This window comes from Pelecanus crispus, chromosome 10 (genome assembly GCF_030463565.1).
Source record: "Pelecanus crispus isolate bPelCri1 chromosome 10, bPelCri1.pri, whole genome shotgun sequence".
NCBI lineage: Eukaryota > Metazoa > Chordata > Aves > Pelecaniformes > Pelecanidae > Pelecanus > Pelecanus crispus.
In genome coordinates this window covers 16,389,405-16,400,891 of record NC_134652.1, presented here as the reverse complement: position 1 = coordinate 16,400,891, position 11,487 = coordinate 16,389,405, and the positions used below count along the sequence as shown (strand labels likewise).

Sequence of the window (11,487 nt, the reverse complement as noted above, 5' to 3'; positions counted from 1 at the left end):
GCCCCACGCCTTCTCCGTCCCCGTCCCCTTCTCCACCCCTGCGCTGTCCCTGACCCCCCGAGGCTCACCCAAACCGCCGGAGACCCCCACCTGGGTACAGCCCGGAGCAGCCCCCTCCCCGCCTCTTCCCCGCCGCCCCCGGCCGTGCCTCAGTTTCCCCGCGGCGGCGCGGCGCAGGGCGGCGGGGCCGGGCCGGCGGCTCCCGGGAGGAGGCGGGGAAGGACGGGAGGGAGGGGGCGGCCGTGCCCAGCCCCGGCGGCGGCGGCGGGGAACGGGGCGGCTGCGCGCTCCTGCCTGCCGTACCGAGCCGTACGGAGCCGTACCGAGCCTAGCCCCCCGGCAGCGCCGGCCCCTGCCCGCTGCCGCGGTGAGCGCCGGGGGCGGCGGGGCGGGGGGAGGCGGCGGGCCCCCCCTGCCCGGCGGCGGAGCCCGTGCGCCCCGTCGCCGTTCCCCCCGCCGCTCGGCGGGGCGGGAAGATGCGGAGCAAGGGCAGGAAGGAGAGCCTGTCCGACTCCCGCGACCTGGACGGCTCCTACGACCAGCTGACGGGTGAGTGCCGCCCGCCGGGGAAGGTGCAGCAGCCGCTCGGGACCACGGCGCGGGGGCGGCCCCGGGCACCCCGGGCACCCCGGGCACCCCGGCCCGCCCGCTTCCAGACCCGGCTGAGCCCCGGCTCCCTGCCCGCCCCGCTTCGCCGCACGCCTTGCCCGGGGAGGGAGGGGGGGCGACCCCGGCGCTGGAGCAGGGGGACAGTCCCGGGCCCGGGGCGGGGGGGTGCTCCGGGGGGGTAGGGTTGGTCCCAGCCGGGCGGAGGGTGCCCCGAGGCAGGTTTGCAGGGAAAAGGCCCCCGCCGGGAGGTGGGATGCTTGAATGGCTTTTGGCCGCCCCCAAGCTCACCCTCCCTCACCGCTGCTCCCAAAGCCCCTCGGGACTCCAGGGTTTGGCACTGGGCTCTCTCTGCCATGCCTCGGACCCCCTGCTGCGCCCTGGGGTGGCACGGCAGCACCCCGGCAGCAGGTTCCCCGGGGAACGGAGAGGATCACCCTGCTCAGCAAACCCCAGCAGCACCACAGAGCCTGGTGTCTTCCCTGCCTGTCAGCCGGTGTCCCCTAGAGCATCTCCAGAGGTGCTCTGCCCCCGGGATGGGGTGGCTGTGGGACAGGGAGGCCAAATATGACCCATCTGCAGCCCTACTGCATCCCACTCCATCCTTTGCCCAGCAGGGAATAGCCTGGCATCCCACACCCCATCACAACATCCGTCCATCCGTCACACCTCATCCCGCACTGTCCGGTAGTGAAGCAACTGGGCTCGAGCTGGCGACACCCCTCCTTCCCCACGTGCTCTCCACGGATCAGGCCAAATCCCGTCCCCTTTCAGGGCCTCTGTCGCAGCAGCTGTGAAATGGGGCAGCAGTTCCCGCCTGCCTCCCGGGACCCACGATGGAGCCGAACCTGTCCGTAGCCGGTGGGGTTGGGTGCCCTCATGCCGCAGGCGCTGGGGTATGTGCACAGGCGGCTCCCCCGAGTCCCGGTGATTATTCTCCTGCCACAGTCTGGAGTGGATTTCAGGCTTTGCTCTGGAGTTTCGAGGAGGTGGAGGGAGCAGGGCAGGACCCCTGCTCTGCTTTCCTGAGCAGCCCCACGCATGGGAAACGCTGCTTGCTGCCTGCCCAAACGTGCTGCAGGGAAGATATTTTTGAGCTGTGTAGGAACTTGGAACCCACACACAACTTTTGGTTTCTCCGGTAACTTTAAAATGTCCATATGGATTTAAATCAAACCAAAGTTAAAAATAAATTCCAGTCTTTCCGAGGCTGAGACCTTTTATGCCTGGGCTTACCTCTGAGCCAGCCGTGCAGCAGGAACCTGGGCAGACGGGAGCCGTGCCGCTGTGCCAGCCCCTGCCCGCGGGGATGGGGCTGCTGGGAAGCCTCTGGGGAACAGGGCTGGAAATATCTGCCCCATTTCCCAGGGTGGGAAACAGAGGCCCCGGGAGGCCATGTCACTCATTTGCCATCGCTGTCAGGTCAGTGACCTGCCAGGGCAGAGCCGGTGGTAACGCCAGGGAGGAGAGGGAGCTGGTCCCCGTGACAGCGATTTCCCCTGCGTTGGCTGAACGTGCCGAAGCTGTCCCTCCCTGTGGAGGGAAAGTTGTTTTTCTCCGAGAAAGACTGTGGAAGTGATGCAGGCAGGAGGAGAGGGGATGCAGCCTTAGCTCTAGGGAGGGTTTAATAGCTCAAGCCCCTGCCTGCTAACCTGGCCTGGGCTCTCCTGGCACCCTGGGGATGTGATGAGGAGCTGGGACCCCCGCAGGGCCATAGCGAAGCCCCAGGGTGGAGCTGGCAGTGCCAGCATGGGCTTAGTCTCCCCCTGCAGATGGGGGGGGGTCCCTGCTGGCACCTGCTGTTTGGTAGCTCAGCCCTGCTTGGGGACAAGCATGAGCAGTTCAGGGTGTTCCTGCAGCCTTGGGGACCCCCAGCCATCAGGCTCTATGAGAGTCTGGGGGACATCTGCCATGCAAGAGCTGTTAACCGAGAGATGATTTGATGTCAGGCGATGCGACAGCCCCACAGCAGCTCCAGTGATTGCTGGTGTGCATGGGGACAGGAGTCGGTCCTGCTGTCTCCCCCTTACTCCCCAAAAACAAGGGTGGGGGCAATGAGACCCCCATCTATGCATGCCCAGAGAAGGGTTAGCAATACCCCCTTCCAAAAGAAGGAGAGGGGCTAAGGGGAAGCAGGACCCCCAGCCATGCACAGGGTAGAAACACCCCCACCTTCCCCGGCAGCACGTTGATTTTTAAATTTAAAGAGCTGTTGAAAATGGGGGTGCAGTGACAGCCCCCCCCTCCCTGTAGCATCTCCAGCAGTGCCCAGCCGCCCCGGTCCCCGGCCGGAGCAGCCGTGGGCTGTGCAGGCGTGTGGCACATGGATGTGTGTGTGAGAGGCGAGAGCGCCCAAGTGAATGAAAGCTGCCTGCATGGGAGCGGTGGGGAGAGCAGGCACCGGCTCCATGTGCCGGGGGAATGCGGGCCGGCTGCGCTGGGGTGAGCCGGGATGGACCCTGCCTGCGCCTGGCCCCAGTGCGGTGGCGTGGGGCGAGGGCAGGCGCCGGCCATGCCTGGCTGCTGAGCCCGGGGCTGGGCACCCGCCTGGGTGTTAAGGAGAGAAATATTTAGGTTACGCCACTAGGAAATTAAACCGGTCCATTTCTGGGATATTTAGATGATGCTAGCGAGAAATAAAAGCCATCCATAAATTACATTATTCCTCCAGCCCCCTAATGACATGAGCGATTAGTGTGCAAGCAGAGCCCGGAGCCAGTGTCTTGGGACTGCTCTGGACATGGCCCGCCGTGCGGGAGAAATGGGAACCCAGTGCCGCTTTGCCCTGAGGAGTGCAGGTACCGCATCCCCAGCCCCCAGTCCTGGCAGTGGGAGAGGTGAGGAGGGCTTGGAGGCAGCTTTCCCTCCTGTCTGCTGCTCCGCAGGGTTGTGCGGGCAGCGGGGCTGTCCCAGCCCCAGATGGGGAGCAGGAGTGGGTGGCCCAGGGCCCCATCTCGCCCTGCGGGACAAGCCTGTCCCAAGCACGCGTTGGCATGGGATTAATACCTGGGTTGTTTGGGGTGGGTCTAACCCTCTAGCTGCAATTTGAAAGGATGAGGGATTCACCTCTGGGGCTGTTGGTCCCCCAGAAGGGGTTAGGAGGCTCACTTTACACCCCTGCTTTTTCACCCCTGCTTTCTCCCTCCCATTGTCATGTGGCGGGGTCTCGAGCAACTGCTTTGCTCCACCCCAAAGGCAGCTGCAGCATTTGCAGTGGGTTTGCAATTGTTACAGAGACTATCTGCAGAGCTTTGGGATCCTCCTGCCTTCCAAGGCACGGCTGATGGATGAGGACTCCCTGACTCTTAGCTCTTTGAGCAGCCCACCCAGTGAGATGAAGACTGTAGGTACCAGCGTAGTGGCAGCGCAGCGTCTGGCTGAGCTCTCCTACCTGGAGGGAGGGTGTTTCAGAGGCATCTCTCCTGGTGGCAGTAAGAAAGGAGAGATGGGGCCAAGCTGTCCCCTGCAAACACGCCGAGGGGAGGACGGGTTAGTGGGGTTGGTGGGAGGACGGCAGGAGCTGGGCTCTGGTCCCTGCCGTGGGGCAAAGCCCAAGAGCCGTGTCCCGGCGATGCATCTGCCGCAGGCGGGTACCAGGTGACGGGCAGATCTAGGGCTGCGCCAGGGGCTTGTTCTGCTGCCGGCAAACCCAGAGGCTCCTTCATGGCTGTTCGCAGCCCGTGCTCAGCTGGGTGGGAGAAAAATCTCTGCAAGCTTGCCGTAGCATAGGACTTCCACCTGCAAGGGGGATAATTTATTTCCCAGGGTGTGGAGGGGGTGCCAGTGCTAGCCTGTCCCAAATAATAGTGTATGTAGGGGGAAGAGCTGGGACCTGCAGCCGGAGGATGGAGTGATGGGGCTGGTGGGGTGGGAGTGAGGGCAGGAGGCAGGCAGGGGCCGGCCGGGGTGCCCGGCTGCGAGTGTGCGTGTCAGGCTGTGTGCCGTGGCAGCCTGCTGGGGTGGATCCTGGGGAGGGGGACTGGGATGGGGACTATGCCTGAGACCATGGCAGCGCCTCGCCCGTGCCCAGAACAAAGCTCCTCTTGCCTGGTTGCTTCCTCAAGCGGCACAGGGTGCATGGCCACCTCGCTCTGCCCTGCCCACGCGGGTCTGGCAGGGCCGGCTGCCTGCAGCCCTGTGGCCAGCAGCACGCGTGGCTTGTCCCCTCCTAGAAGCAGCCCCCATGAGGGGTGACACACATCAATGTCCTTCCCCTGGGGGGTCCGGCCTGTGGGAACCGAGCGTGCTGCCCGTCCCCCTGCTCCCCCGCTGACCTGCCTCCTCCATGCTGCTGCCGCTGCCCCACGCGACCCCACCTCGTCTTGCCGCTTCTGCTCCCACTGCCCGCAGCCCGGCGGTGAGGCTGGGCTGGAAGCTGGGCTGACCCTCGAGCCAGGTCCCCAGCCCCCCCAGGAGGCCCCCAGTCAGGGTGGGTATGGTGGGGAAAGGGCTCCCACTCATGCACTGGGACAGGGGGGGGGTCCCGTGGGGTCCCCTATGTGCCAAAGCGCCCTGCCCTCGACGGATGCTGCACCTTCCCAGGGTGATGGGAGCATTGCCTGACTCTGCCTCGTCTCTGTCTGCTGTCTCCCTCTCTCTGGCATCTGTACCCCTCTGCCTCTTCCCTCTTTGCTGTCCTGGCTTGCCTGCAGCCCTTTGATGCCGATGAATCCCTCTCACGGGGTGTCGTGGCCTCTCCTGACTGGAGGCTGAGACTCTGCCAGTGGGGAGGTGGGATGCTGCTCTGAGCCCCGCGCCGGGACAGAGCCGTGTACGGGGCAGGGGGCACGGGGACGATGCTACCGGGTACCGCTGCCTGCTGGCAGGTTGGATTTTGCAGGTGGAGATGCCAGAGCTGAGGTTTTGGCAGCCGCTGCTGCATCCCCACAGGCAGAGGCAGGTCAGAGCCTACGGGGAATTGGTGGCACAGGATTAATTGACAGGAAGTTTGTGGGTTTGGTCCGGGCAGTTAAACAGCTGATTTCTGCAGATGCCGATGCATAATTCATGGGCTGTCGCAACTTCGGCCAAGGTGTACAGCTCCTGCTGCACGGGGCTGGTGATGCATGGGCAGGGAGGGGTTTTTTTTGCTCTTTTGCCATCTCTGCGTCCGGTCACAGAGGTTGCAGCTGTATAAGGTGTCCGGACTCGGTAGTGCTGCTGCTTTCCTGTTGTGTGGTGGGCTGGGACCAGTTGCCGCCAGAGCCTTGGCAGCCGGGACAGGAGGAGGTTTGGGAGGGTGAACAGAGCGGGTCCCTGGAGCGGGCTCCAGTTTCCCCAGGACCGTACCGGGTCCGTACATCCCAGCTGGAGCTAACCCTTATGCCCTTGCCTTGCAGCTGGGGTATCAGAGGGTCACACCAGCCCTGAAGGACAGGAGAGACCCCATTAGTGGAGCTGCCCTCCCCCCGCTCTGGCTCTGCTCATTAGTGGTGTTTTCATTAGGAGGAGTGGTTTGGTTTTGTTTAAGCCAAATTGCTGTGCTTGGGAGATGATAAATCCATCTGCTGGCAAATCACTCTCCCGCCGACGGGATGGATCCCAGCCCTGGGCTTTAATCGTGCTGCAGATGAATGAGCCTCTAGTGAAATGAATCTCCCTGCCATGCCCTGCCGGGGGGGCTGAGCCGGGTGGGCTGCCTCCCTGACACCACAGTGAGCGGCTCTGGCTTGGAGTGGGGGTCAAAATCCTACGCTAAGGGGTTGCAGAGCCCCAGGGATGGTTATTGCCGAGCAAGTGAACTGCTGGAGCTGGTGCAAACAGCTTCCCTGGGAGCAAAGGGGGAGAGGAGCCCCTTTCCACAGGGCAGGGGCTGCGGGTGGGTGCAGGGGTCCTGTTCAACCCACTGTCCGTGCCAAGGGTGCTCTGCCGGCAGCTGGGGCTGGGTGGGTGCCATGCCATGGGGGTGAGTGGCAGGATGGTGCATGGGACAGGGCTGGGGTCAGGATGCAGGGGATGGAATGGCCCTGCTCTCAGTGATACCCTACTGAGCGGCTTTGCAAAGGGGATATGGCAGCAGGGCTGTGCTGGGCAGGAGGCTCTTATCGGGGTCCTCCCACCCCCGGGCTGCCGTGGCTCAGGCTTGTTCTGGCTTTTAAGTAAATTTGCCTCCCGCTTCAAATGAAAATGGGTGGTGCAGCCCCACGGGGAGCAGTGTGAGCCCTCCGGGAGGGGAGCTGGGGGCAGGATGGCTGCCAAATTCAACAGGAGCTGACGGGATGGAGGGCACAGGGGGGTGTCACCTGCATCTGAATTTTGGTCTCCCCGAACGTTTCCTTTCTGGTCCAGACAGGACAAGTCACCTATGGACGCTTTTGGGCAGGGATGCTGTACATGTGCACGCCCACGTTCTCCCAGCATCGCGTCTGTCTGCCTGTGGCTGACAGGACCCCCCAGGGCTCAGCTCCGTCTGGCTCTAGGTGACTCCAACCCCGTTTTGGCAGGAGTCACCAGGCTTTTGAACCTGCCTGGTCGGAATCCCCCCGTTCAGGTGGCTGGCACCTCTCCCAGCCCCAGGACGGTGTTAGCGTTGCTGCTGGGGGCTCTGGGGTGCAGCAAGAGGGTCAGTGTCCCATCCATGCTGCTCCTGCCTACCCTAGCTGGGGACATCAGGAACCTGGGGACATCGGAGCCTGGGGGCCATAAAAGCAGGTGCCCCAGCCCTGAGCACAATTGCTGCAGTGCCCGTCTGATTCCTGTGCCAGCTCCATCCCCAGTGAGCATGCGGGGGGCTGTGTCCTCTGCGAGACGAGGGCACCACGTGCCCCTGCACGCAGACGAGCGCGATCCACACTCTGCTTAGAGAGCCCTGGGCTGCAGCTGGGACAAGCTGGTGGCTTTGTCCTGGAGGGGAGGGAGTGGTGTGGGGTCTGGCTGACCCACGGAGAGGCCCGACAAGGACCGCACTGCAGGAGCAGCGGTGCCTGTGGGCAGATGGGGGATGCCCAGAGCCCCAAGGGCCAGTGCCAGGCTGGCAGCAGAGATGGATGGCTTAGCCCGCAGCCCCTTTCCCAGGAGCAGGTCAGAGACAGTGCTGGAGTGTCTAACTCTGCAGTTGGGCTGGTGGCACGAATCCGCTGCCCCAGCTCTGCCGTATGGAGATGGAGGGACTGACTGGGCAGGACGGGACCCCCCTGGACTGTCCTGCTGCCCCCATGAGCCACCTCCCGTGGCAGTGATGTTCTTGCTGGGAAGGGGCTCAACAGCCTGAAGCAGAGGGATGTTTCTTGGCAAGATGGTAGCATGAGAGACTGGCAGGACCCTGTCACTGAGCCTCTGTGGGGCAGAAAGGGGGATCCTGCTCCTGGGTCCAGGCACTGACCCCAGCAGCAGGGCTGGGATGCACTGGCTCCCTTACCTCCCCTCTTCTCATCAACAAACCCACGCATTTGGACACCAAGAAAGTGCTTTTTAGGGATGGAGCATTGGTGACAGTCTCGCCAGGATCTGAGTCACAGGGAAGAGGGTTTCCAGGGTTTTTCCCTTGGCCTGGCTGGGGAAGATGCAGCCCTGTGGGATGGAGGGAGGCACCGGCAAACTCACGCATCCATGGATCACCCTCAGACCCAGCAGGAGCTGGGGAAGAGCCCTCCGGCTGCTCTCACCTGGTTACTGTGGCCCATCCAGCCGCAGCGGGGTGAAGTGAGAGCTGGCCTGCTCGCTAACGAGATTAGACAGGCAAGCCACTGCTCCTGGCCTGTTTGGTTAATCGCTTCTTCCTAGATTGAATTTTTTTAAATTGCATTGCTTACAGAAAGCCCTTGAATGGGTTTAAAGGCAATAATCCACCCGGCCCTCCGTCACTGCAAGGGTCTCCCTGGGGCTACTTGGCAGTGGGTCACTGAAGTCCCCGGTGCGTCTCCATGTGTCTCTGGTGTCCCCAGGAGGTGGCTGGCTGGGCTGGCTGACCCTTGGTGGCTCTTGATTTACTCCAGGAGGAAATATTGATGAATTTTTAATGATGTGATTTAGTGAAGCCTCACAATGGTGAGGGAGAAGAAAGAGGGTCAGGCGCTGGGCTCTGTGCTGCAGCCAGTGTGATGGGTGCCCCTCTGCCCCCCATTCCTGCTCTGAGGGCCATGGCGGGCAGCTGCCCACCCTGCCCATCCTGCTGTGCTCCTGGGGGCATGCTGGAGTTGGGGGGTCTGGTGGAGGGTACAGCACCTGCATGGGGTCTCAGCTTCCTGTCTGACCCTGGAGCGGGGAAGGATGGCCGCTGGCACCGGGTTTTGGGGTCGCAGCACAGGTTAGCAAATGGGCGCAGGGCTCAGGCAGCGCAGTGGAGGATGCAGTAATATGCTGTGGTCAGGGCTGATCATGATGTCCCTTGGGGACACCTCAGCCCTCTCCTGGGTGGTGGGATCTGCCCTTAAGTACCTCTTTCCCCATCCCCCCGCCAACTCTCCTTCCAGAAGTCGTGTCTTCTGAGCCCAGCCCCTGCCCTGCGCTGCTCGTGCTGACCGGAGCAATTTTCCCCCAGCACCCGCCCTCCCGGCTCGCCTCCCCTCCGCCGTGCAAAGTGAGTCACTCGCGGCACCAGGAATCATTCATGTCATTTCCCCCTTTGCCGCAAAGTCATTAATGCGAGTGGAATAATTTGTTGCGTAACGGAGAGGATCAGCGGGAGCACTGCTCTGGCGGGTGACGCCTGGCCCTGGCTCCCCGCCACCCCTGCCACCGCTGCCCCGGGAGAGGGCAGCTCACTGGGATCGCTGGCTGGGAGCATCCCAGGTCTTGCTGGGGTTGTGGTCCCACGGCCGCACCGTGCTGGCAGCAATGGTGTCAGCTCCCTGAGATGCTTTCCAGAAACTGCTGAGTGCTGCCTGGACCTCGGCTGGGTGGGATGGACAAGTTTGTTGTGGCCTCAGTGTCTGCTCACACACAGCTCCTCCAAAAGGGGCTCGTCCCAAATGCTTCATGGTGACATGGGCAAGAAGTGTCCCCTGGATTTACTGGGGTGTGTGTTGTGGTACCCTGCGTCCCTGCCACGTCTCTGCCTCATCCCTGCCACGTGCTGCTCCAGCTTCTCTGAGCTCCCCAAGCCATGGCATCATGAGTGCTTCCCACCAGCAGCCAAATCCCTCCTGGCTTCTTGCTTCAGAGCTGGGGACCCTGAGGTGCCCCGGTGGGGGTGCAGGCTGTGGGACCCTGCGTGGCTCAGGGCCCTGCAGCCCTGAAGGGCAGCTCCGGAACTGCTTGCAGCAAGGTCCCAGCCAGCTGTTGCTGCTGGCGATAGCAAACCCGTGCACGGGGTGCAAACCCAAGCATGACCAGGGCTCCCTCCTGGGGACCTCACAGCCTCCCAAGCAGGGGGCTGACTGGATGGCGGACTCACTGCCCTCACCCACCCCAGCTTGGGACTGTGGGTGCTGGGAGCCCTTGCTCGAGTGATGCTCACTGTGGTTGTGGCAGATCTGGTCTCTCCCCTGCATGGCAAGCAGGGGAGAAGGGCAGGGAAGAGCGCTTCAGGCGTTAAAAGGCATGGCGGAGGCTGCGCCCCTGCCCAGGGTTAATTTCCTTCTATCCCACGCTCAGCCAGGCATTAATTTAAAGATGCTGCAATGGGAGAGGGGGAGCCTAAGAGGATTGGGCTGAGAGCAGGAGGATTTAGTGAAGGGAAGGGACGTGGCTGGGGCTGGGGGCTGCGCAGGGGACAGCGGCATCTGACAGCACAGGGTGGGCAGGACGGAGGAGGTGGCTCTGCACCCTTTGGGACCGAGCCACCCTGATGTGTCCCAGCCGTGACTGTGGTGGTACCCAGTGGCTCCCACCAACCCCTGAAAGGGGACACGGGGGTGAAGGTCTCTCTCCCCGTCCCCAGGGAGATCACTGCTGCTGGGTGGCTGAGCAGGGAGGGGGCTGTGGGCTGCTTGCTTGCGGCGTAGCCATGCCCCATGTCCCAGCCCTGCCCCTTCTGTGCGTGGGAAACGGGGTAGAAGTTTCATACCCCAACCTGGATGGGCATCGTGCCTGGCTCCGTGGGGGGCGGGCAGAGCCCCTCTGGGTGCCACGTCCCAGTGGGGACTTTGTCCCCTTGCTCCAGCTGGGCAGGTGCAGAGGGCTGCTCCGTAGCAGCATGGGGAGGGAGGAGATGGTGTTTAATATCTCAAAGGTACTCACTGAAAACCTGCTGCTCCCTGGGGCTGGTCCAGACCCAGCATCCCCAGGAAGGGGCCGGGATCGGGCCCACCTCAGCCTGGTGTGAGCTGGAGGGGGAGGCTCTTGGTACCACATCCATTGGGGCAAAGGAGCCTTTCCCCTACTCCGTCACCTTCAGACCCGAGGGTCCTGCCTCTGCCCTGGGCCACAGCTCCGAGGCAAGGACGCGGGTCCCAAGGGGCTGCAGTGGCTCCCCAGCCACTCGCCAACCCGTGCCTCCCTCGGCGCTATTTGTTTTCTCAGCCCAACCTGCTGTAATTACAACCCGCTGTCACTCTCCGGATAATACGTCTTTCCTTTTATCACTGCTTAATTAAATAACTGTGGGGAAGTGAGGGGCTGGTAACCCCTTGTTCGCCAGCACGAACAACCCGGTGGCACTGGGGAGGTCTCTTGGGGCTGGCAGAGATGCTGGCTGGGGAGGGCTGTGCCCTGGCTTGGGGGGCACAGTTGAATGCAGGGTACCTGCATGCCCATGAGGGATGAAGCGCTGATTTTGTTGTTCATGGGCACAGCATCTCTGGCACAGACATTTCCAGGCCATCCCCAAGAAGATGCCCTGGATGCGACTGCCATTGCCCTGTCTGTAATTCTCCCCTTGGCTCGGAGCTGTGCCCACTGCTGGGCCAGGAGGAGCGTGTGGGCAAGGTGCCTGCTGTCAGGCCAGCCACCTCTGCCCACCATTAGTTGGTGGTAATGAGTGACCCCGGCAGCTGCTGCCGG

At 63.0% G+C, this 11,487-nt stretch overlaps 1 protein-coding gene across 4 annotated transcripts in view; it reads left to right on the top strand.

The window, feature by feature from the left end:
- Window positions 1-476: 476 nt before the first annotated feature.
- The window catches only part of KCNIP2 (potassium voltage-gated channel interacting protein 2), a 45,117-nt gene continuing 34,106 nt past the window's right edge, over window positions 477-11,487 (top strand). For all 4 annotated transcript variants that reach the window (XM_075717365.1, XM_075717364.1, XM_075717362.1 and 1 more), the window contains exon 1: window positions 477-549. In XM_075717365.1, the coding sequence (XP_075573480.1) occupies window positions 477-549 (73 nt within the window). The remainder of the gene's footprint in view (window positions 550-11,487) is intronic.